This window comes from Podarcis erhardii, assembly GCF_964252035.2.
Source record: "Podarcis erhardii genome assembly, chromosome: 3".
Lineage (NCBI taxonomy): Eukaryota > Metazoa > Chordata > Lepidosauria > Squamata > Lacertidae > Podarcis > Podarcis erhardii.
The window spans coordinates 83,108,095-83,135,170 of NC_138507.1; the positions used below are offsets into that span (position 1 = coordinate 83,108,095).

The 27,076-nt window shown below is 39.4% G+C and overlaps 1 protein-coding gene across 2 annotated transcripts in view; it reads left to right on the top strand.

Moving 5' to 3' along the window:
- CRIM1 (cysteine rich transmembrane BMP regulator 1) overlaps nt 1–27,076 on the top strand; it is a 130,046-nt gene that overhangs the window by 81,585 nt on the left and 21,385 nt on the right. For both annotated transcript variants that reach the window (XM_081857659.1, XM_081857660.1), the window contains 4 exons: nt 2,965–3,086; nt 9,607–9,789; nt 10,734–10,931; nt 20,571–20,699. In XM_081857659.1, the coding sequence (XP_081713785.1) occupies nt 2,965–3,086; nt 9,607–9,789; nt 10,734–10,931; nt 20,571–20,699 (632 nt within the window). The remainder of the gene's footprint in view (nt 1–2,964; nt 3,087–9,606; nt 9,790–10,733; nt 10,932–20,570; nt 20,700–27,076) is intronic.

Below are 27,076 nucleotides of genomic sequence, written 5' to 3' on the forward strand. Positions count from 1 at the left end.
GCAATTGAATTCCAGCCTTCATCAAAAGATCTCAGGGCAGATAACAAGAATTAAAACACACCCAAAAATGAATAAAAATACAATATACTAATTAGTTTAATCTCATCAAAATAGCTCCACTGTACTACAGAGGCCACACATCTTATTACCCATTGGCCTGACAAAAGCTGGCACTGAAAGAATTAAAAATTACTCGCAGGACTTGTGGAGAGCTTTTCAATTTTTTTTATTTTCTTAAATCTAACTATATTATGGTCTGAAGGCACAGGAGACCAACACCTTGCTGAAGCTAAGCAATTCTCGATCTGCTCATTGCCTGAATAGGGAACATGAAGGTGGGGCAGAAATGTAAGACATTCATAAATATTATTTTCATGCGTTCTGTAAGTTAATAATAAATACAAAATGTTATTCTGTTGAATGTTCCTGTATACTTAGTGATTTGATCTTCTAAGCCCAAATACAAATTCACCCTTGTTGATTAGCAACCAATAAGAACATAGAACAAATAAAGCAGTAAACATTCTGGATAATACAACATTGAGTAATGAAATCTGATTTACCACCCTCCCCACTTTTGACATAACTAACTAATCTCTCTTTTTTTAAAAAAAGTGCTAATTTTGTTCAGTATGAGCATATTGTGAGAGAAACTATATGAAGGGATGGTTGACCATTGTTTGCCTCAAAACTATTGGGGATTTGTAGTCTTTGTGACTGCTCAAAAACCAGTGAGGGATTTTCAAGAGCTTCTATTGTAAACCACTCTGATATTTTTTATGATATAGCAATACAGGCAGTGACCATTTTGTGTGCGTCCAGTTGACGTGTGGCTGTCAAAGCATAGGTCCTTTTCGACCCAGAAGAGGACAGAACAGGGTGGAGCGGGCTTATGCACACTCCACCCATGTGCACATGGGCAAGGAATGGAATTTCTGTGCAAAACGATTGCTGCTTTATATACATATTTTTATAAATAAAAATAAACTCGCTATGAGATATTTCTCTTGTATAAAGCAACTAGCAAATGCAAATAATAATCTGAAACACGACAGTGTGGTTAGAGATACCATCCTATGCTGTGTGGGAAGAGTTTGGGCCTCATGACACAGGTCTCTCAACCCTATCTTAATCTCAATACAGGATACTTTAAACTGTTTGGGAGAGGGGGGGGTTATATATTATAGGAATAGAGCAAGCACCTTTCTTCTGACCCTGAATTGGTCAGGACCCTAATAAGAGTATAGTATACAGAGGTAAGTTGGGATGCTGAGTGTCAGGGATGCATACAAGCTAGTTTTTCTGCATTGCTTGGGAGTTGCCCAAGCAGTTAAAAGCCCTTGTCTTATTGGAGGTAATACTGATTGATTTAGGTGGTAAAATGGCATTTTACTACTAAATGGGGGAGGGGGAAATCTGTTGCCATAGTTAAATTATCTTCCCATGTGCTGACATTTTTCAAACAGTCCCCCTCTACCCAAATATATTTTCAGCAATTTTCAGTATGCTCATACTTAATATGGTACCTGTAATGGTTCTAGGGGTTGCTTGTGCGTAAACCGGCGCCACACCTGGCTGGGTTGCCTGAGTGAACCTTTTCTGTCCGGACAGCCACTCACCCATGGCTGTCTCAATAGCTGGCAGAATCCGTCAGTGGGCATTTCTTGAACTTCTTCCAGCAAAGAAGCTCTTTGACGCCTAGTCTCCGCCTACTCTCCCTGCGCAGAAGCCTTCTGCGCAAGGAGGGTGTGGGCAGCGGAGGACCCTTACTCTCCCCGCTGGTCCCCGGCGAGGAGTCATGGGACCGCCTCGCCGATTCCCCCATCTGCCCCCCTTCTCCACTGGTGCTACGCTGATTCCCTTCCCCAGAAGATGGGCTGCCTCTCCCCATCCCGGGACGCTCTCTGGAATCCCTCTGGAGCCCGCTCTCTCCCTCTGGCCCTGATGGCAGTTCCTTGACAGTACCCTTCAGATGTTGTTAGGCTTCAGCTCCCATCAGCCCCAACCAGCAAAGATAGTGATCAGGGATGGCAGGGAGGGTCCCACATTGGTTACCCCTATCTAATATATAAGCATATGATGTTTTATTCTTAAAGGATGATTCCATATTCTTCTTTTCTCACTTCAACTCTCCTCTGGATGGATATTTCAGGGATTTGCATTTATGATTTAAAAAATAATTTGCAGATGTCTTCAGCGCCATCTCCTCTTTAAAGAGGGGTTTATTCATGCTTTTGTGTATCTCAGAAACCTCCTAAGTACTCACTGTAGGTAGATTAGAGTTTTGGATTGTTTGGACAGTTTAAGGTTTATTATCCATATGTGTTTGAAAAGCTAATGACCAGAAAATGTCTGGGGTGGGATGTTGTTCACTTTCCATGAATGAGGCTGAAATGACTTGTATAAGTAAACTTTAAATGTTGATGGTTGAGTTTGCGACACTGTCCTAGGACTTCTGAAAGATTTATACAGATCCTAATTACTCATGTCACCTTATGTTACATTTCCATGCCATTTCAAATTAAATATCACGTCACAGAGCTAAGAGAATGAGTTGCTAGAGATAGTGTTAGTACTGTATAGTACAGCAGCAATATTTAAGCAGTTTCGTAGCATAGAATGCTCCTTCGTTATTATTTTGATGATTCTCCCAAAAACCCTGTGAGATATATGGTTTTTATGAACAAGAACTAAGGAATTAGTGACTTTTCAACAGACCCACCTCTGCTTGGGATGTATGCAAGATTTGGAATACCAGTCTTCTGATCAAAGCCAAGCATTGTCCATTGGAACAAGTGTTAAATCTTGTTTACTGTGTTGTGTTTTAAATAGTCATGTTGTCTTTTATTATGTAACAGCAGAAAACCAACTTGCTATCACCAGCTGTTTCCCCCCATGTTTGTGCTTTCCCTCCCTCATATGTTGCCTCACTTATTTATGGAGCTTTCAATGCTTCGGTTTCAGGTGCGAATGTCTCTCTGGTTTATGTGGTGTTCCAAAATGCGAGGCAGGCTACATCCCCCAAATAGTGTCACGTGGAGACGGAACACCTGGCAAGTGCTGTGATGTCTTTGAATGTGTCAATGGTATGTTACGTTCTCAGTGTATTTGGACTGAACATTTTGAGGAGTTTGGTTTATGGCTAATTTAAATATGTTGTCCAATATGGGGCACAAGTTTACATAGGACAATATTCCTACTAAAAACTTGTAGGGTATTAAAACTTAACCTTATTTAGTAGGGGTCTGTGCATACTGGGTATGATAGGGTACTTCTATGAATTAATTATTTTTCAGAAAAAAAGAAGCATATAATACAACAATACGAAAGCCATTTTAAATAGTCCATAGCCATAGATTAATTTAAAACCTCTTGAACACACTACCAGAACCTTTGACGATGACCTTGAAAGACAGGTTTTAGCCATGTGCCAGAAGTCGTGCAAATATTTATTTCATTGGATTTATGCCTACCCTTCATCCCAAAAGAGGTGCTGCCTCCAAGAATTTGTCCCTATTTTTGATCAAAATCATTACAGAGTTTTATCTCTCGGTAAAGGTATACCATGTTCCTATTTATTGTGCTAACAGAAGGCTGTCTTAAATAAGATGTTGTGCTTACTGCGTTTAGAAAATGGAAAGGAGCACTCAGATCTGCTACGATGTTTTCCAAGTCCTGGTGATGATTGCAAACCACTCAGGAAAGAGCACCCCTTCTTGGTGCCGGAGCACTTTTCAGTCATCTTCCAGACAATCCTTTGCTCCTGCTGTTATGTGCAGTTCATGTTTTTTTTTTTAAAGTCTGCTGCAGGTGCCATCACAGGCAACTCAGTAGATGGAGGGGGAGGCATGTTTCAAGGGGTGAACCCAGCCCTCTTTACACCTCTGTGTAAATAGATTATTGAAGAATTGTATCCTTCAAGTTAAACTGCTAAACTACAAAGTAAGCCACATCACTGGCTAACAAGGGGGGCACAGTTAATTAATAGTGGTATGCATTATTATCATTATTTTATTTGAAAGTTACAATTTCATGTTATTTACACATAATGTGAAAAATGGAAATATAGTGGAAAATAAATACAAATCTTCCAAAGCATATCTGCAGTGACATGGTTTTTCAAATACTCATTAGGGACATCTGAAAGCAAGCTATTTTTGTCTATTCAATTCTGATTGATGGCCAGGCAGGCTGTGTTGCTTCTATGCTAATGTGGCAAGTAAATGGGCCAGGCACATGGAATGTGCATTAACAGCAAGGCTTTACCTGTAGCTCATGCCCTGTATCAGTTCTGAAAAGCCCCAGTGAATGCTCAGAGATAGCCAGATAACTCTCTGGATTCTGGCTCACAAAATTAGGAAAGCATTGGGCTACTAGTTAACTACTGAGATTTACTGCTAAATGTTAGCATTACCTGTTATGCATTACTTTCTACTGGGATTCCTAACCTATGACCCTCCAAATGTTTTTTAATTCCTGCTCTCATCAGCTTCAGCTAGCATGCCCAGTTGTCAGGGATGATGAGACTTCTAGTCCAGCAACATCTGGAGGGGCACAGTTTAGCTATCCCTGACCCATTAGTTCCCAAAATATCAATAATAAACAATAAGTATCAACAAAACTACTATAAATGTTCAGAGTCTGTGCATCTCAGTATTAGATTAATTAAATAGTAGTTTAAACTTAATTAAATCTGGGACACATGGCAAGAACAAAAACAAATCAGTTTAAAACAAACTAAAACCATTTGAATGCAGTATTTAAGAAAGATACGAAACGAGGGTTTGGGAAACAAATATCACAATTGGAGAGAGATCTGTTGGAATGTAATGTTAAAGTGCTGTCTAAAATGTATAAGATATTATTGGATTAAGAGACAAAGGATGAGCAAGTAAAATCTTCCATGATACATTGGGCAATAGATATTGATACAAACCCAGATTTAGATGTACGTGATGCTAAGCTAAACCATGGCTTAGGGCAGTAGCAGCAGGATCAAGAGAGAGCAAAGCTGCCACAATTTTTACTGTGAGAGCCCACATGCTTGCTCGTTCATGCTTAAGCCAGGATTTGATTTAGCATTAAGGGTGAACAGGCCTATAATCTCTAGAATTTTTGAGGTTTTCTGCCATCTCTCTTTATATTGTTACATTTCATATCTTTGAGTTCATTTTGAACAAAAGACTCAAAGGGACACATGCTGTTTTAATTACTCTTTGAGATGCTGTGTAATTATAACATGTAAACCAAGTAAACATTAATATACTTTTCCTAAGTACCAGGCAAGATGCAGGTATTCTAGTGAAGCATCTTTTGTTTGCTTGATATAAAAAACACATCAAAGATCACAAACAAAATGATATAATAGAATAATAACTCTCATTGTAAGAATTATGTTACAAAAAGCACCACTGCTGAAATAATTTTTACTATACAAATAACAACTCAAACTAATAAATGTATAGTATGCTACTGGGCTATAGATCTAACAACAGTGAAGTTATGCCTTTAAAAGGCAAACTCAGTTAAGGATTATTATTTTATTCTTTCTTTCTCTCTTTTCCTGAAATTTCTGTTCATGCTATGTACCGCTCTTTAATGAATGTTACTGTGCAAATATGTGTTTAAAAATCAGTATCCTTTAGGGGTTCTATATCCAAAGTCATAAAGTTATAAATATAACAGAGGTTCTTTATTTAAATTTAGATCTACTGGCTTCTGGCCAGATACAGCCCCTCACATTCCCTTCCATCCTATGCCTACTCATTGCCCCCACCCACTGGTTACCAGTGGAAAAAGTGTGCTTCACCGGCAGCCTTGAAGTAATGGCTCCTGAAGTATCCTCAACAATCTTTTCATATAGAAGAGCCAGAGATGGGGAAGCAAGCTGAGTACCTCATAGTGGTGGTTCCTGAAACTTCACACATACACACACACCCCTGGGTCAGAGGGAAATCCATGCTCCAAATAATGATAAAGAGAATGAAGTGAGCATACTCTGTAGGAGACCAAGGTGCTTTGCAATTTTAGATTTTTCTCCTAGTGTTTTCTGACAGAGAAGGAAACACTGTGAGGGGAAGAGTAGATGAGGGCAAAGTAGGGCTTGATTTCTGGTCTCAGGTTTACTTGTAATCATGTTTTCTGATCTAGAAAGCAATCCTGAAAGTCTCCCAAGTTTGTGTGGACTGGCTGCTGCTGTAGTGATGGTATCAATGCAGCCAGGCTGGAGCAGGAGATGGCAATGTGATCCAATCCTTGTGGGAAGGATGGATATGATCTTAGGAGAAGGAGTGATGGTGCTGATCTTGAGAAAAAGAATGAGGGATGGTGATGATTTTGAAAGAAATTGTGTGGGAGGTTCTAGCTCAATCACTTTTGGTTCTGGCCCTCTCCAGCACTAGCATGCAGCTCTGAACAAATTACCCAAGAGGGAATGTGGGCTTTCACCCAGTGGTGGTGGTACCTGTTTTGAAAAGACAAAATAAGTTGTCTGACGGTAATTACAGTATTATGATGACTATTTGGGCTGCCAGTGTAGCATCAGGTAAAATAAAATTCACCCTGCCGAATTGGAAGGACTGTAGCTAAGTGGTAGAGCATCTGTTTTGCATACAAAAGGTGCCTCCTTCAATCCTCAGGTAGGGACTCCTGCCTGAAACTTTGGCGAGTCACTGCCAGTCAGTGTAGACCGTAATGAGCTAGATGGACCAGTGGTCTGACTTAGTATGAGGTAACTGCCTATAGTGTTACAAAATAAAACACATTATTTATGTGGAATTTAGCAGCTACTAATTATCATAGCCGCAAAAGCAGATTTAAGATAGGTTAAGTAGGACATTTAGGCAACAGATATCCCACGAGTGTGCTACATGGCTTAGTGAAGGAAAAAGAACTTCCTGCTGATAATCTTCTGAATTAAATACAAAAGTGTCATCCAGGGTTCATAGCAATCAAAAGACGCTGCAGTCACCTTTAGAAATTGTCTGCAAAGAAATGTCTGCAATTGTTTTGTTTTCCTAATGTGTTCTGACTTCTAAAACGGTTGGAGTAAGATGATCTTGCTCTTAACAGACCTTAATCGCCTTTTAAAAACATTCTCTGAGTTCCAGTAACTTTCCAGATGTAGTGCAGTTTCTGTTAATTAATCCAATAGTGTACCATCAAATATTTTCTGTTTCTGTTCATTGCACTGAAATAACTCCCTTCAGTGTCAATACAGATAGCTAAACCCTAAGAAACCCCAGGCATATATGAAAGCCAAGATGGTCCAGTGGACAGACAGAATTGCCAGACAACATAAGTATGTAACTCCTAACCCAGAGATGCTTGGACTGCTTTGATCCACCTACAGTTCCTAAGCTCCAGGTACATCTGGGGTTTGCTTGAGCAGAAAGGGGCACAGGCAGCAGTGTAGTGTAGAAGTTGTAAGAAGGTGCACTGATGTTTCACTGCAAACATTGACTCTTCTGAAATCATTAAGATTATGCATTATGAGGCATTCTAAATTGATAGGCTGTAAGACAAAGGACTATTTGTCACACCCCAGTACCCATAACATTCAGCTATATATCTGCTACCTTTCTGTTAACCGAGTGAATAGGGGTTGTGGTTTGTTTGTAATGTAATCAGAGTGATAGACTGCATGATTTGCATGCAGAAAATGCTAGGTTCAATACTAGTCTGAAATCTAGTGAGCCATTGCCAGTCGGTGTAAGTGCCAAGTTAGACCAATGGTCTTACTCCATAATGAGAAAGCTTCATTTACTCATACAGAATCTTAGGACTCAGCTATACAGCTGCAAATAAAACGTTTTAAGTGCAATATACAATGTGACAATAGATGGCAATGGTGAGCCTAATGGAAAATTCAGCGTATTTTTAAAAACACTTTTAAAAAAGCATTTTCAGAATGTTTTTAATATGTGAGTAGATTCCACCTTAGTGTCTTCAAAGTGCTAGGTATACATTATCACAGTAGTACTTGCAACAACTCTGTGAGATCGATCCATGTTATTTTTCCCTTTATTGCCAGTAAAGAAGCTAAGGCTGAAAGAGTGTGTTGCTAGCCCAAAGCCACCTTGAATTGGAGACGTCTGTGTCACTACACATTCTGTGGTTTAATGTTGTTTAATGTACATGTGCCCTTTTTAAACCGTAAATAGCAGTCATTGAATCCCCCAATTAGGATTGGACCACAACAGGGAGGGAGCTTAATGCTTCCCCTGGGTCAGAGTCACAACAAATTTTCATTAAGAGGGAATTTCCTGTTGGGCTAAGTGGGAGCTGCCTTCCCAATGTAAATAAATTCAAAAGGGCATTTTTTGGGTCAGGGCTACAGTGCAGGCACAGGAAAAGACTCCTCCCTCACTTCCTGATTGGGGGCCCTGGTGCTGCTATTTGCAATTGTAAAGGTATACATGCAACATTAAAGCAGGTGTTTCATGTTGCATCTAATTTGGCCTGAAGCTGCTGTGGTATGTTAGCTTCCACTAAGAATAGACAATATTTTAAAATTCTTAGGCAATTTATCCATGAGATGAATCGGTAAAATAATTCATTTTCATGTGCCACTCTTGAATATGAATGTTTCCAGGATAATTGATAAAAATTAAAATAAAAATTAGGGTAGTTACCGTAATTATCAACCAATAATTAGCAATATGTTTCAACAGAGCCTTTTTCCTGGCATAAGTGAGTATTTGTAGTACATAAAGGTAGAATGGGTTTTGGCATATAAATTGGGCTCAGATAAAAGGGCAGGAGTGCTGCCAAATGATTCTGTGCAATGTGGGGGCTTGCCATGACATTTGATCCAATGAAGGAAATTTATCCAAAATTTATATCTGTGAAACCAGCATAGTCATGAGCATTTTTCAAAAAATACATTTTTATTGAAATAAAATGTAAAATGAACAGCAACAGTCATATTTCATTGAACAAAACAAAACATGGGCTGGGTGTTCACCAGCAAACTCTGGTAGCAGAACTCAAACAAGAGAGTTAAATATCACCCTACGGCCTCACAGTAAAGAGGCTGTATATAGAACTTTTTTTTTCTGCACCCTGAATGTCTTCCGACTTTTTGAAAAGGCCTAGCCCAGGCATGATGAAGCTGAGGCTAAGTTCAAAATAAGTGGCTCTTTCCTTGATAGATGGATGGAGTAGCTGGAGTACACCAGTAGTTCTTCTGTCACTATCATTCTTTTTTATAATTGTAGATGTAGAACATGCCCTAGAATATGCAGCTGCCATCCAGAAAAAAAATACCTTCCAAGCTTAAGTCCCTCCTGAAAAGCGTTCCTGAATGTTAGGGGACCCTCCAGAACAAAATAGGATGTATTATGGAGGACTACAGTAGGTGAAGGTAGGATTAGCAAAAATCATGCTCCCCAGCTTTCACAAGTAGGAGCAATTTCAGCTGAGGCACTTTCAGCCTGGTATATATTAAGTAAACCGTGAAACATTTCAGAAACAAAAATCCAGATTTATTTTTTTTACCAAGGAGTAGATAATCATATATCTGTGAATTTCATGAGTTAAGTCATTATGCTTTTTATAGCCAAGCACCTTCATGAAAAGTTATTTTGTTGTTGTTGCTATTTTCAGAAGTGAAACCAGCTTGTATATTTAATAGTGTGGAATATTATGATGGAGATATGTTTCGAATGGATGCCTGCCGGTTTTGTCGATGCCAAGGTGGTGTGTCTATTTGTTTCTCGGCACAGTGTGGTGAGCTACATTGTGACAGATACTATGTACCAGAAGGAGAATGCTGTCCAGTTTGTGAAGGTAATTATTTATTATTATTATTATTATTATTATTATTATTATTATTATTATTACTACTACTACTACTACTCTGGTGCTATTTGAATTTGATTTAAAAATACAGTCGACTCACAATTTGGATGTATTTAACTTCAGCAATGACAGCTTTACATGTTTGGTGGCCAGCCAACTGCGATTGCACAAATTAAATGCATGCAAGGGGAAGAGCTTGAAAGCTCCCAGGCTTGCTTACTGAGCGCTGGGAAGGTCTCATGAGATCTCACAGGACCATCTGAGATCTTGTGAAACCTCTAGAGCCCAGTAAGCAAACCAGAGAGTTTAAAACTCCACTTTACACCGGGGGCAAGGCCCACTCAGCACACTGGCTTCAGGAAGGTTGGGATGGTAACACGGGTGTGGTTCTGGGGGCTTGTTTTAGCTATACATGATTTCAGCTTTACATGTAGTCCCTGGAAGCTAACCCCTGCACAAGTTGTAAGTCGTCATAGATTTTAGTATTATTTAATGTGTTGAAGCGATAGCTCATAATTCCTGGCAAAAGAACCTTGAAATTGGGACGGCTGCTCAGGATGCTATTCACTTCCTTGATACCCCAAGAGTTTTATAAATAATCTGAATTATCTCTAGTGCTTATATATCTTCTGCAAATGTAATATTTCTGTCACTTTTCCTTATTAAAAGAGAGTCCAATTCATAAAGTTCTGTAAAAATATAATTCACTGTTGATAACATTTGGGAAAGATAATTTACATTTTTGACACTTTTAAAGCTGTGCACCCTTGCTGTTGTAATGAATATCAATGTGGTCTTGTAATAAATTATTTTTAATCCTGTGTTGATATTCTCTCAGAATGTTCAAAATGCTATATTATCAATAAAACATATGTATTAAACACTACAAATAAATTGAACCATTTTGATGTGGTTTGGGGTTGTTTTTTTAGATTCCATTTCTCCCGTTAGTAACCCTGCTGGGTGTTACGCTAATGGCCAGATTCAAGCACACGGTGACCGCTGGAGGGAAGATGACTGCACTTTCTGCCAATGTATCAATGGAGAATCTCACTGTGTTGCCACAGCCTGTGGACAGAGCTGCTTGAATCCCGTAAAAGTGCCTGGGGAATGCTGTCCAATGTGTGAAGGTAAGGCATGGAGAATGCAAAATACCATTTTAAGAATTGGCATTAAAACTTTTCTAGTGTTAATTTTCGAGGTGGTGCTAGAGTTACTGTTAATATTCAGAGGAACTACTGTAGTATGTGACCTCAGCCAGGCACAGATTATATAGTGAACATCAGAGCAACTAGGTGCCGACTTTCCTGAGGGCATATGAAGCCTTCCCATTTCCCACACTCTGCATAGGAGGAAGAAGAAACACATCTTTATCCGTCAGAAATTTTCACTGCTTCATCATATTTGCTGGTAGTTTTGTTGCCCACCAATGTTTTGTGCTCTGTTCTAGATGCAGATTCAGGTCCCCATCCCTACTGCTTTGCAGTCAGCCATTGAAATTCAGCTGGTTTCCGATGAGGGTACATTGCCTCCCTTGCCCTGACAAGGGGGGCATGTTGGTTTTTCCTTCTGTTATGCACACCTCTTCTGAATACCATCAGATCAGGTTTGACTATGTGATAATAGTAGTGAAAGCAAACAAGGCCCTCCCATTGCCCTCACTCTGAATTGGAGAGAGAGAGAGGATACATTTCTGTTGCCCAGGTAACTGGGTGATTCTTTCTGTAATTCTTCCCAAGCTTTCCTGGCAGCTTTGCACACTTTCTTGCAGGAATACAAATGCCATGAAAAGGGGCTGTATTTCATAGTGGGGGACGGTGAACATTTTCATGAATGTACTTCCCATTGCAACTTAGTAGTTGTTTGAGTACTGTTGATTAGGAGTGAAAAAATGAGAAGGTGCCAAGTATCTGAAGATGTTCCATTTTCTGAAACATTGGAAAGTATTTCTCTCAAAAAACAAGTCCTGTTTCCTGTTCAGTACTATCATCACTAATATTATTAGCTTTGGATCATAGATCTAAGGGATTTGCAACAAGACTGAATTGGCTTCAAAACAACATTGTTTCTGAAAGAAATGAATTTTATTTCAGGCTCCCCACTATAAAATACATTTAAAAAATGTAGGCTTCTGAAAATAATAACATGAGAACCAAAAAAATGCTCCCCCCAAATTTTTTTTTTAGGTTTTTTGTGGTTTTAGATACTTTCAGAGCACTAGCTCTGCAGCTGTTCAGAATTCTAAGAGGCCAAATTTGTGATAGGTTAGCAACAAGCCACACTCCTGATTGACTTTCCTTTTTTGATGCCCACGGTGACATTGATTTCACAGAGAGCCAGGCCTTTGGCTAGATACCTCAGGTGAAATTTATTTATATATTTATTTTGGAACCTGGATTCCATGGTGAAGAGGACTCTCACTTGTGGCAGTTTGTCATGATCTTTCAAATGATCAGTCTTGGCACCTTTTTCTGAAAAAGGACACACAATGCTTGAACCATACATAGCTATGGGAGTCCAGTGGTTTAGACATTGTTTTGGGAAAATATTCCTGAACTGATATGCATCTTGTGAAGTTGGTGAATCTGTGTTGCCCTTCATATAAAAAGCTGAGAAGGTGGAGATATGTTGAAAAAAGAGAAAAGAGAAATGAATGCAACTCTGTTCCAGGCTTGTCCATACTCATGTCTGCTCTGTTGGGAGAGTTTTCATGTTTCTTCCTTTGCCTCTATTGTTGCTGTAGAATATCACCTCCTTTGTGAATTCTTTGCTTTTATTTCTTCTGTAAAGTTTTAATGAAAGGACCAAACCAAGCAATGCAGCCTTAAAACTACTTTGTTGTTTCTGCATTAGGAATTTGGGCACCAGGAAGGAAATTCTCTAGCACTGAACTTGGAACTGGTATTTTTCATGTAATGAACTCGGGGAAAAGAAAAGCTGTCTGGAATGCTAGCTATGAGGATGGAAAACATTTAGTCACCCTTGGAATGATATGAATGTTTTTCCAGGAAGCTTAAGTAAACGCATATTATGCAGTTCAGGCGGCAGCATTTAACTTTTTTTGGAAGACAATGTTCCTCAAAGAACATGGAAGTTTAAAAAGTTAATTAAGGAACAGGTTTGTCAGGGGCAAAACAGACTGTTATGTTTGATTAATCAGCTAACCTTGCAGCTGCACACTTTTGTGCACTTGAGCATATCTTTATAACATTTTAATAAACTATAATATAAGCATTTTAATGAATCATTTGCCTCTGTGGCTTAGATAGAAAGATGCCGGGCATAAGAGGAGAGAAGCTTCCACATGCATATAAGGAAAGCCCCAAACTTTTGCTTATTTCCTTTTTTTTTTCATGCATAATTTTTATTGGTTTACATTAATCAAAATACAAAACAAACTGTAATATTCCACTTAATGTTTCACAAATTATTTTTAAGAGTGACTTCCTTCAACCTTTCCACAAATCATCCATACTAATGAAAACAAATAATTCCGCATTTCTTGTTTTGTAATGTCATTAATCATTCTAGTTCACCTGTTTTTCTTTAGACAGTACCCTTTGCTTCTTACAGAGCACCTTTAAAACCCACTAACGTTATCTGTCCATCGCTTAAGTTTTCCAGATATTTCGTAAAACTTTCCCAATCTTTTGCAAACCTCTGGTCTTTTATATATCTAATTTTCCCTGTCATCTTATCCATCTCCACATAGTCTAGTAATTTTGATCTCCAATCCTCAATTGTCGGCAGACCCTCTAATTTCCAATTTTTAGCCAATAGAACCCTTGCTGCCGTTGTTGCGTATTGAAACAGCTTATAGTCTTTCCTTTTTATCTCCCTTCCTACCAATCCCAGCAGGAATGCCTCAGGTTTTTTAACGAAAGTATAACTTAAGATTTTCTTTATTTCATTATACACACTCTCCCAAAACCCTTTGACTTTTTGGCATTCCCACCACATATGGTAGAAGGTCCCCTCTCTCTCCTTGCACTTCCAACATTTGTTACAGGATCCGTACATTCTGGCTAACTTGACAGGTGTCATATACCAACGATAGAACATTTTCATTAAATTTTCCTTAAGTGTCACACAAGCCGTAAACTTAAGATGTTGTTTCCATAGTTTTTCCCATTCTTCAAAGTAGATGTTGCGGCCAAAATCTCTAGCCCAGTGAGTCATTACCGACTTGACTTCCTCATCAATTAGGTTCCAGTCTAATAACTGATTGTACATTTTAGACAAAGTTTTTATATTATTTTTCAAGATCTCGATTTGGAATCTGGAGTTTTTATCAGCATATCCTTTATCTTTAAAATCTTTTCTAAACATATCGTTTGTCTGAAAGTAGTGCAACCAATCGTAGACTTGGTCCTTAACCTGCTCGTATGGTCTCATTTTCCACTTTCCTTCCTCCTTCATTAACAGTTGTTCATATGTGGCCCAGTTGGCCCTCATATTGGTCTTTTTAACAGACATAACTTCTAATGGTGACAGCCAGTGGGGTGTTCTAGGTTCTAGCACGTCTTTATACCTTTCCCATACCTCAATCAGTGGGCCCCTGAATATGTGGTTTCCAAATTCCTTATGCGTTCTCCTCCGCCCATGCCACAAGTAGGCGTGCCATCCGAATCGATTATCGTGACCCTCTAAGTCCAACACTTCTCTATCCTCCAGATTGATCCATGTCTTTACCCAGCATAGGCATGATGCCTCGTAATATAATTTCAAATCTGGCAGGGCGAAGCCTCCAAACTTTTGCTTATTTCCTATCTCCTCCCTGATCACACCCTTGTTGTTCTGAAGGCTCCTCAAGCTTCCAGGGGTTGTTCAGGGGCAGTGGGGGAAAGGAATTGAGCTAGGAAGGAAGATGTAAGGAAGCTCCATTCTATGAGCAGAACACTGTGTGTGGGAGTTAAGATCCAAGAAATTGAACTAACTTTCTATTGCCTGCTCTGTCATATGAATTTAACACAAGGGGTCCACAATAAGTCCAGCTTCTTTGAGGACCATAACACTTAAAGATTTTTGGTTTATATTGATGGACTATCATGTTCTGGAATGGGGTGGCCATTCTACCCTTCCTATCTTTTGGCAGACAGCATGAGTAGATCTTAGAAATTGTTCACCTAAGTTCAGTGGTACCTCAAGTTACAAACAGCTCAGGTTACAAAAACTTCAGGTTACAAACTCCGCTAACCTGGAAGAGTTACCTCGAGTTGAGAACTTTGCTCCAGGATGAGAACAGAAATTGTGTGCCAATGGCACAGCAGCAGCAAGAGGCCCCATTAGCGAAAGCATGCCTCTAGTTAAGAACAGTTTCAGGTTAAGAACGGACCTCTGGAACGAATTAAGTTCATAACTAGAGGTACCGCTGTATTGTCTGCTAAATCTTTTCCTGCATGTTTTGTTTTTTATTTTTGCAATTCATTGCCAAATCTGAATTCTTTTGGATATTCATGAATGTTTTATAATGCAAAGCATATATGCCAATCATATAGCAATTTCAATTTTTTTATAGACTATCAAAACCTTATTGATCCTCAGTGCCCTAATAAGCAATCATTGGGCACTGTAGGCAGGTAAAAATTAATTAACCAAGCAGTCCTTATTATAGAAGACAGAGTATATTGAATTATTAGATTGTTTTAACTAAAGTCTATGGTAAGGAGAGTAGAAGTTTTTGAAAAGCCACTAATTAGAGGTGCCACCTTCTTAATGCTGTCTCTCTCACTGTGACAGAACATGATCTAGATGATGGGGACAAATTATTTGAGGTAATTCTAATATGCACCTTGCATTTTGAAACTTTTAAACACTTTCTTCTAAACTTGAAAGGAGAGGACTCATAAATGGAAAGTACTCAGCAGAGAAATTATTTAGTAGTTGTAGGTAATACAGCTCATGTTCATAAAGAAAACGAAAACATGTATTTACATTGTGTTTCATGATCTAAAGAATCTGAATACAGAAGGCATTTAAAGAGAAGTTGAGTATTTTCTAGTGGTTAGCTGTCCCAACTCTTCTCCCACTCATGACACCTCAGTAACTGTCATCCTTCAATAAGGCTCTTTCTACTGCTGCCTTCATTTTTTCTGTAAGTACTTAGTACACACAGGGACCTACAAATAAAGTGGCCAGGTCACTAGTGTAGTTCTTGTAGGACCAGTGGAGAAAAGCCTCCTGTGTTCTCTGCGATTTTGTGATCACAAAGTAAGAGGATTGAGTTGGTTTTTAAGGGCAGGGTTCCACATCTTCTGACCAAGAGATTGCAGTACAGCAATGTGAAACCTAGACTTCGCAGGCAATAATAATGTAGCATGTTGTACAGTGGTGCCCTGCAAGACGAACGCCTCGCAAGACGGAAAACCTGCTAGACGAAAGGGTTTTCCGTTTTGGAGGCGCTTCGCAAAACGAATTTCCCTATGGGCTTGCTTCGCAAGATGAAAATGTCTTGCGAGTTCCTGCGGGGTTTTTCCCCTTTTTCCCCCCTTTCCCTAAGCCCTAAGCCGCTTATCAGCTGATCCGCTGATAAGCCGCTTATCAGCCGATCCGCTAAAAGCCGCTAAACCGCTAATAGCGCTAATCCGCTAAGCTGTCAATGGGCTTGCTTCGCAAGACGAAAAAACCACTATACGAAGAGCCTCACGGAACGGATTAATTTCGTCTTGCGAGGCACCACTGTATTGTCGTTACCAAATATTTTGTAACTATTTGGAGACCTTGCACAATTTCAGCTATAATAACATCATGAATTTGGTGTTCTGTAGACAAACTGTTTACAGTAGACAGTTATACCAGGGAAACACTGAAAATAGAGCTGAAACTTTACATTGAGCATTCTTTTAATTCTTCATGAACTAAAAAATAAAATTGCCCAGTGGTTACAGACATATATGCAGCTGGGTTGGTGGAGTCACTTGTTAAAATGGCATCACATTGGCTGTTTATTCTGACAAGTAAACCTGTCAACATTATTTAGCTAGTTCAGCATTAAACTTTAGTCTGTCAATGTTATTTTCTCGATAGACTTTCTGAATGCTGGTGTATATAGTTTGTTAAATACCACAGTGTTATTCCACAGAAATTCCTATGAATTAATGGCTGTCTGTTTCAATTACATTTACCTTTAAATATAATTGTAATCAGTAATATCAACAGCAGCCTTCTTTACCATTTCCATCCCTTTTAAAAAAAATCTACAGTTTAGAGTCACATCTAAAATATACAGAGACGGAATGTTATTTTCCCATCCATTGTCTCGTCATCTGTGCACTCAGTCTTTCTTCTGCAGTTTGTCAAGGGCAGCAATGAAAGGCTAACCTAGGTCACATGACCATGTGTGCTTTTTCAAGCTTAACTGTTTGTCTATTCAAATAGCTAGAAGCTGGCAGTAGCTGAATTAGCTTTATTTGTTGAGTCTTGTTCAGTGAAGTGAAAAGAGCTGATTTCCCCCTCCTTTTTTTGTAACTGCATTTTTTTTGGGGGGGAGGGAGGGGACTGAAATTATTTCTTTTGTCCTCTTTTGCAGCTTATTGAAACTCAGGCATCCATATAAAATTACTCTATCTTGGGGTTTACCTTTGTGGATAGGAAAAGTTAGTTATTGATAAGCTTGTTCTGAGAAAGAAAAATTGATGTATAGAATTGGAATCTGTATGGGAGTAGCTGCAGTATATATATATAAAAAAAATCCACATATGAATAACTACCAGCAGTTGTTTCTGCCAGGCATTACAGAAGTTCTGACACATTATTCAAGAAAAAAACAGCTATCCTTCAGGAATATGCAAAACATAAACAATTGTCGTTTTCAAGGGTTGAAAGAAGTAATTGAGAATAACAGCACAGCAATGTAAATGTATAAATAAAATATTTAAAATTTATTTTCAGGTCTCTTCTCAGCATCCAACAAAGACTGAAATAAATATTTCGATATTTCATGAGCACCATGTTAAAATTTCAATAGGCTTTTAACACAAGGGCGTAATAAGAGCCTGTTGGGTCAGGCCAATGGCTGCATCCTGTTCTCACTGTGGCCACCCATGCTTGTGGGAAACCCACAAGAACACTCCTTTGGGTACAGCATAGCCATCATGACTAGTAGTCATTTATAGCTTTATCTGACATGAATTTGTTTAATTCTCCTTTCAAGCCATCCATGTTGGTGGTTATAACTATGTGCTGCATGAAGAAGTATGTTTTTAATTGTCCAACATTCCGTTCCATCTGATGTTCATGAATTCTAGTGTTATGAACCAGCAGGCTCTTCTTATATCCTTTTGGAAAAGGATATCCATTCTCTAGCTGCATGCCATGAATAATTTTATGAATAATAAAACCTTTGTCTTAGGTAAATACTAAGCTATGCATATTCTGGTAGGATTGTTCGTCAAGTTTTCTGAAAGATTTCCTTATCAAACATTGTGATTTTTCACTGAGACGCACATATTGGACATGTGGCATAGCACCTGCTAGTTAAGAAGCGCATTGACCCCCCAAGGCCCTGTTAATAATTTGATTTTTTTTTCCTACCTAAAGTTTCAAAACTTCATTCAGATGTACAGGGAGCTGTTTTGCTAGCATCTAGCTTTTTCTAACATGTATTATAATCCAATTTTGCAATAATTTGTTTACATAAATGAAGGTTTTAAAAATGTTAGCTCTTCTCAGCTTAACATTATATCTGAAATCACAAATACAAAATAATGATTTAGCACACTTGATCATGGCTGTCTGGACTATACATTTTCTTGGTGGAGTCAGTCTACTTATGTTGTGCCTAACAAAATGAAATTTCAAACTCATTTAAAATCTATTGGGACTACTGTGACATTAGAAATAAGATATTTGCACCATTTCAGTGGTTTTCTTTTACAATAATTACACAGTGCACAGCAAAACATGAGAGCCTTTCTGAGTGATAATGGTTTCACTAATAACTGCCTTTGCTGGCTTCACTTTGTTATGCCTCTGTGGTAGATCTAATAGAATTCTCAAGCTCATCTAAATTGCTTGCAGCATTTATCAGTTCAATGAACCAAATCTGTTTTGGCACTGGCATTGGTCTTTGCAGAATCTGAGGATTCCCAATACCAATAACTTATATTTTTGTTTTGTTCTTTAAATATTGTTATGAGTGCCGGCGTGGTTCCTCGAGAGCAAACAGGCAAGACTCCCCGTTGGTCTTTTCAAGGCTTTATTATCTGTCCAAAACGTTCACAATGCAGATTGACTCTTTTCCATGTCTGCTCAGTCGCTAGCAGAATCTGGGAGTGGGCGGTCCTTAAACTTTCCCCAGCAGAGTAGTCTCTTGACCCCCTTCCTACACCTCCCCTCTCTGCGCGTAAACCGACTGCGCAGGGAGGGCGTGGGCAAAGGGGGACCTGCCTCCCGGCTTTGTTCATGCTCGGTGCTGTGGCTCTCCCTTGCATCCTCCGAGCCCTGCATCCCTTCCCCACTGGAGGCGTGGTTTCCCTCCACCGCAGAGGAAGTGCTGCTTCTCACAGTCTTTGGAGGCTCCCTGTAACCCAACTGCCCTTCCGCCTCTCGCCTTTGAGCTGATGGCAGTTCCCTGACAAATATGTAAGGCGTTCTGAATTTCTCTCGAAAATCATCTGTTTTCTTATTACTGACAAATCCTTGGCAGCATTTTTTCCATTGCATTCATAGGAAATTATGCACATAGAATGTATGAATTTAATGGTGTTAAGAAAAGGCCAGTTTGAGACCTCAGTCATGTGTGTTTTAAAGAACATGGTGAAATGTGTATACATATGTCTTTCAGACTTGACAAAGCATATCTGTATTGTGTGTTCACATAGTGTATTTTATGTATTCACAAAAATAGTGAGAAATGGCCACTAAAATATCTTGCAAATACTATGCAATATAAAATATGTACATTTCTGTGTCTGATGGTCTGGAAATTTATCATACGAACTAGAAAACTCATTTGAAATTAAGAATAATGGTCTGGTTCCAATGAACTTCTGTATGTGTAGAGTATTTGTGGTGGCAAAACAAGACTGCATTTCCTTGCCTACTAGGCAAGCTTAACACACCATACATCCATCTATGAATGCAACATTTGTGTATGTACTGTCTAGTGTGCATACTCTTCAATGTAATTAACAAGTCACAGAAAGTTGAAATACAGGCATGTGGTTCAAATTTATGGATGTTGAGTTTTATCTTTGTATGCTTTAAGTAAACATTGGATCCAACACATTAAGTTCCAGTTAATCTTTTAAAGGAGTTGAGCAGGCTGTGATTGCCACAAGCTCATTTGCATAATATGTGAAATTAATTATTTTGTTTAAGTTTACTGAAAGATGGATTCTGATGAGACGAGTCTTAGCTTTGGGATATGTTTGGTTGCAGGCTGAAACTACGAGTCACTGAACAAATATGGTAGGCTCTCCACTGCAGACAATGGTTTTAGTCCCTAGCCATACCATGTGTGTTGCACAAAGCAACAGTTAGCACCTTGAGCAAAATTATGGCAAAGATAAAGTCAGATCCTGTTAGCGGCAGGAACTGGGGGAGGCAGAGCAATTGTAACAAATCTCAGTTTCAGATTTCAAAGCAGATAGCTAATGGGGTCTGAGCAATTAAATGCTGTTCTGCTACAAATGTAGTCAAGTTTTTCTAGTTGGCTAGAGCCGACAATGTCCAAATTTTAACACATTTGAATAAGCATTTCCATTAATGACTCTTAGATCTTATCATGTGCATATTTTAAAATAAATTATTCCTTTTTTTTCCATTAGAGCCAACATACATCACAATAGGTCCACCCACGTGTTATCCTCTGGTGAATTGCACATTAACTGAGATGGATTGTATTTATGACTTCAGAGTAGACCAAAATGGTTGTCGCATCTGCCAGTGCAAAACTAGTAAGTATACAGTTGATGCTGAATTGTGATTCTGAAGAGCCTAAAAATCATTTTCAAAACATTAAATCATTACACTAAAACACTAAAATCATTTTCAAAACATTCTTAGCAACTTTGCATTCTTTTTTCCGTCTTCAATACTATCTCATGCACAATATACCATGTTCTCTTTTCCCAAAAATATATAAATAAATAAACTTATGGTGGGAGAATACCCTTTTGAAAAATCTATGCAACAGAAATAAATTTCCAGATATATATATATGATATTACTTTTGTCAGTCATATTTTTGGACCCTGCAGATAAAGGTCAGTATGGCTCTATAAACAGTTTGGGAGCATTTGAATAGTCGTCCACCATTTTTTAAAAGGTGTTTGTGATCCTGATTTACTGATGTAAAACACTTCAGTTAGTATTGCTGTGCCCATGAAAATGGGGAGAGGGGAGAGAGCGCTATTCACACATTACATACAGCTAGCTACCTGTTCATCCCAAGGGAGTCAGCAGCACTCTCCCCTATTGCAATTTTCAGCAACTAGTATTCAGAAGGATATTCCCTCCAGCCATGGAGGCAGAACAGCCATTGATAGCCCTGTCCCTCATGAATGTCTGGGTTTACTAGACTCTTGATTAACTCCTCTCAAGCAGGCTTTCTTCTGAGATGGTTTTGGGATGAGGGAAGATAAATTCCACCTTAGACCTGAATGTGTGAAGCCACAAATTGACACCCAGTGGTCTCCATACACAAGCAGAAGTCAACTCACACAATGCTGGATTTCAGACATGTGCTCTAAGGAGTGTTTATTGGTGGGATTGCAAATTTGATGTTCGGGGTCAAGTCCTAATAAAGAGAACTGAGGGGAGCGGTTAACAGGGAAGCATTATGTGGTTGTTTTAGTTGGACATATTTAAAGAAAGCTTAACGTTGAGTTCTAGTGCATCATGGGAACTAAGGGGATGTGCCAAAGACTTCATGGATGAGGTCAGTTTTGAGAGGATTTTGAAGGAAGTACGACAATGATTGTATTAGCCATAAGCTGTAACTTTATCAGCAGTGCCTTTTCAAGGGGTTAAGAATGATCAATGAGAGCTGATTTGTGATAGTACTTATGCAGATTGAAATAAACAAAAGCTAAAAACATAGACAGATCTATAGCTATAATTATAGACACGTTTAAATATAATTGCACTTAGGAATTTAGTCCTGCATTTCCAACCCTGACAGTGATTTTGACAAACTGTCATTTAGAGGCTTCAGACTACAGGGAATGCAATTTGCTGTTCTTTTTGATTGCCCCTCTCTTCTGTCTGGTCAGTCCAGGGGATGGTGAACCATTTCTCACTGGTGGACTAGATCCTTATCCATATCCTATTTCACAGATGTCCTTATGACATCAGGAGATGCTGCACTTTAAAGCCCTGAGTGTTCTGAATGTAATGCACAGCTGGGCAGTGTTGCAAACAGTCCTGTGCTACTCTTTGAATATCAGAAAAATAGCTAGTTTTTAGAGTTTTGAAGAGGAATGTAGGGAAATTTGTGAAAGAGGTTTTAAATAGTCCTGCACTATTCTTTAAACTTCCAGAGGTTTAAAGGTTTTAAGCACCAGTGGTTCAAGGAGCAGCACAGGGTTGTTTACAGAAGGGAAACTGCTTGCAACTTCTGGCGCAGGGCATGCTCCCACTGCCTTCTTTTTCTTCTTCTTCTTCTTCTTCTTCTTCCTCTTCTTCCTCTTCCTCTTCCTCTTCCTCTTCCTCTTCCTCTTCCTCTTCCTCTTCTTCCTCTTCTTCTTCTTCTTTGGCGATCACTCGTAGCCAAGTAAGATTGTCTTCTATAAACACGGTTTTAACAATGAGTCCGTAAGTGACTGTGGAGGCCAATTCTGGATCCACACGTCCTTCTACAATGGGGACATTGGTTTCCGGGTGGGAGTCGATCACGGTGTGGATTTGCCAAGCGTGCCTTCCTCTTAGCACGTTTCTCCCTTGCGTCCTGAGTTCGAGTGTCTTCAAAGCCCATGACACCTTTGGTAAAGGCTGTTCAGTCCCACTGCCAATCAGCTGATGAATGAGGGGAATGGCCTCATGGGACAGATTGGAACCCACAGTGGGTTCAGTGTGACCTGCATGCTATCCATTCCTGCTCTTAAGAGTTTGCCAAAAACCAGGGAGCTTTTCTTCTTCTTGAGCAATCCTGTTTTCCCCATCCTTAGTATCCCTGCTTCTCTGCCCCCCCCCCAGACCCAGAAATTCTACTTCTTGGCCACTTGCCTGGCACCATGACTAGTTGTCCTGTTGTTTCCTCCACCTCTTTAATTTGTTTTGTTTTATTTGTACTTATAAACAGTGATGATAAAAGGCAAGAAAGCACAGGCTAGCAATTTTTTCTTTGTTAAGTTGCTATTCGAACTACACTTTGCTTATGGTAGCTGAATACTTAATCTGTGATTCTCAAAAAACCTTTAGAAATAAATATATACAAGCTGGGGGAAGAAATATTCATTAGCATTTCTACCATATAATGCATTTCTTTTAAACAACTAATAATGGTTAGCAAAATATACTGTGATGTATGTCAGTTCTAACATTATAGAGTTGATCTAGTTGAACATGATCTGCATTTTTACCTCCACCAAATGAAAAATCAGTCCTGAGTGTGGAGCTCCCTGAAGCACTACATCTCCATACCTTTGGTTTCAGTAGGGTTTGTTGTCCCTGCTGCCACCAGTAAATGGGAATTAATGCGTCAGTTGGGCCCCAAGAGACATGGACAATGAAGGAGCTGCTGCAGTGACCCGCAACACCTATCCCATGTTTGTCTTCCCCAAGTGCAAGTTGGTTACCTTGCTGGAAGTGAGGAGAAGCATTATATATAAAGGATGTGTACACTTGTGAAGAGATCTGTGACTTGGAACATGGAAGACAGATTGAGAGTTTATGGGTAAAATTTGTAGGAGAGGGAAACAACAGTGACCTTAATGGGGGCGTCTGCTATAGAGCTCCAAGGCAGACTGAAGACTTGGGTGTGCCTTGATAGAGCAGATTACCAAGCATTCAGAAACGAGAGATATACGAATCATGGGAGACGTCAATTACCCCAATATCTCTTGGAATGCAAACTTTGCCAAGAATATAAAGCCCAACAAATTTCTCAGTTGCCTTGCTGACAGTTTCATTTCCCAGAAGGTGGAAGAAGTAACAAGGAGGTTATCTCTCTTGGACACTATCCTCACCAACAGGAAGGAACTGATCAATGCAGTGAAAGTACATGGGAACCTTGGGAGGAAGTGGTTGTGTTCTCTTGGGTTTCATTATACAGAGGCAAGGGAAAGCTGAATGTAGTTGGACATGCACTCTGGACTTTAAGACTGCTGATTTCAGAAAGCTTAAGAAGCTATTGGGTGAGATCCCATGGTCAGAAATACTCAAAGAAAAAGGGAGTTCAAGGTGAATGGGAGTTTCTCATTGAAGGTGAAATATTGAAGGCACAAATGCAGGCAATTCCAACAAGAAAAAATGGTGAGAGGCACCTAAAGAGGAAGAACAAACAAGTGGTAGGTCCTCTGTGTGGAACTGCTCAACACCTACTTTGCCTCTGTCGTCATGCAAAAGGAAAACAGTGCCCCACCTGGTGATAACAGAATAATTGATACAAGGAAGGAGGTGCAGACCAAGATAGGAAAAGAGAGTGATGAGGGAACATGTAGCTACTTTAAATGAATTCAGATCTCCAGGGCCTGGTGAGCTGCACCCAGGGATACTCAAAAGGAGCTTATGGATGTAATCTCAGAGCCTTTTGTCTATAATCATTGAGAATTGTTGGAGAACTGCTGAGGTCCCTGTGGATTGGAGGTCTGCAATTGTTGACCCCATTTTCAAGAAGCCGGGGGAGAAGACCCAGGTAACTACTGACCGATCAGCTTGACGTTGATATGAGGAAAGGTCCCAGAACAGATAATTAAATAGTCAATTTGTGAGCACTTAGAAAAGGAGGCTGTGATTACCCCAGCATGAGTTTCTCGAAAACAAGTCATGCCAGATGAATCTCATTTGGTTTGGTTTGGTTTGGTTTGGTTTGGTTTTTTGATAGTTACAAGCTTGTTGGATCAGGAGAATGCTGTGGACATAATGTATCTTGATATCAGTAAGGCTTTTGACAAAGTTCCCCGTGATATTCTTGTGGAGAAGGTGATAAAATGTTGGCTGGGTGAGGTAACTGTTAGGTGGATTTGTAGCTGGTTGACTGACCAAACCTAAAGACTACTAATGGTTCCCTGCCACCCTGTAAAAAAAGTGACAAGTAGAGTGCCGCAGGGTTCTGTCCTGAGCCCCTTGTTGTTCAACATTTTTATACACAATTTGTACTAGGCTGCATCAACATAACGATTGTGTTCAAGTCAAGGGAAGTAACAGTACTGCTTTATTCTGCCTTGGTCAGACCACTTTGGGAGTCCTGTGTCCAGTTCTGGGTGCCACAATGTAAGAATGCTAGCTGGAACATGGGCAGAGGACACCCAGGGTGATCAAGTGTCTGGAAACCAAGCCTTATGAGGCGAGGCACAATTGAAGGAGTTGGGTATGTTTAGCCTTGTAAAGAGGAGACAGAGAGGAAATATGATAGCCATCTTCAGATATCTTAAGGGCTGTCACATGGAAGATGGAGCAAGCTTGTTTTCTCCTTCTCTGGAGGCTGGGACCTGAACCAATGGTTTCAAGTTACAAGGAAGTAGATTCTGACTAAACATCAGGAAGAACTTTGTAACAGCAAGAGCTGTTCAACAGTGGAATAGTCTCCCTTGGAAGGTGGTGGACTCTCTTTCCTTGGAGGTATTTAAGCAAAGGTTGAATGGCTACCTGTCATGTATGCTTTCATTGAGATTTCTGCATTGCAAGGCCCCTTCCAACTCCACAATTCTATGATGATTCTCTGATTCACCTTATGGTTGTGAACATATAGTAAACAAGGTACACTTAAGGATATAGTAAGCTGGTTTTCTATACATGTTCACAGCTTATCTTTTAAAATCACAGTGGTTATTGCTGTAGCTACTCATTACTATTTTGTACAACACAAGTTGTGACCATCATTTTCTGTCTTACCAATATTTTTATACAAACCATAGTTTGAAAATTCTAAAAACTAACATATCTTTGAACTTGCAGTGTTCTCGTGTTTCTTCTGTACATTTGAATTGACTATCAGGTTGTCAGCTTTCACAAATTCATATGCAATGGGGTTTTGGATTTTAAGTTCCCAAAGAGGAGGTGGTGTTTCAATTTTTGATAGGCCTTCTGAGGTAGTAGTAGGTGGCACTTGGCTGAGAGCACAAACTGAAGATAACATATTCAGGTTGTTGCAAAACCTTGCCTATTTGTTTGCTTGTTTGCTTGCTTTATATTGCACACTCTGAGAAGTTTAGAATGGTTTACATGGAGTTTCCAGGTTATCTCCCTTAACAAACAATTATTAGGCTAAGACCTACTGAGCTTTAACAGTGTAGCAGCAGCATGTGCCTGTTCCCTCTGAACTGAGTTTGTACCTACTATTTTTTTTTGTCCCCAAGTAACATGGTACAGCATACAAGTTGGGCTTCCCTTTTACATGTGTGGTAAAAGGGAAGGAAATGGGAATAAGAAAAGCAGCACCTCTTGCTGGGTGAGTTTTAAGAACAAGTAGCTCAAAGTTCTGCTTGCTTTCATAAATAATATCCAATAAGTGGGTTGCTATTTGTATTCATCAGCTTTTAGTCAAGTTGTATTAGTTTCCACTAAGTGTGGAATTCTCTTTCTTTACTGTTTCGCCTGGACATCTTTTGAAAAAGAATAGGAAAGATCAAGAAGAAAGGAGGGGAGATAGAATTTGGTAAAAGGATTTAACCAGAAGAAAGTCAAATAAAAAATGAGGCAAAATAGAAAAAATAAGTTACTTAATTTATACCTGGCATTTTGGCCTAGGATGAAATATCCAATTCAGGCCTAAAGCAATGGAGAAGCTATGCAGTCCTAAAGCAGTTGGCATAAAATATAATGGGGTAGATCCGGAAAAGCCCGCAGAAGGGGGCTGCCTGGTGCTGATTTTACCATTCCTCTTCTCCCCCAGGCAAGCCTGTGAAAAACTGCTCCTGCAGGTTGGAAGGTCCTACTGAATAGTGTGAGCGGTTCACTTGTGGAAGTTGCCTCTGCCCAATCTGGGGGATTCCCTTTAACTTCCCATGCTGCGGCCCACTTCTTCAGCCACAGCCCGCCCCCGCCCCCGCCTTTTGAACAGACTTTTCAGTGAGTTGCCAGGGAAAGGAGGGGGCAGGAAAGTAATTATTTATTTATTTGAAATATTTATAATTATGACTTATATTATACTAAATTATAATATATTTTTAGG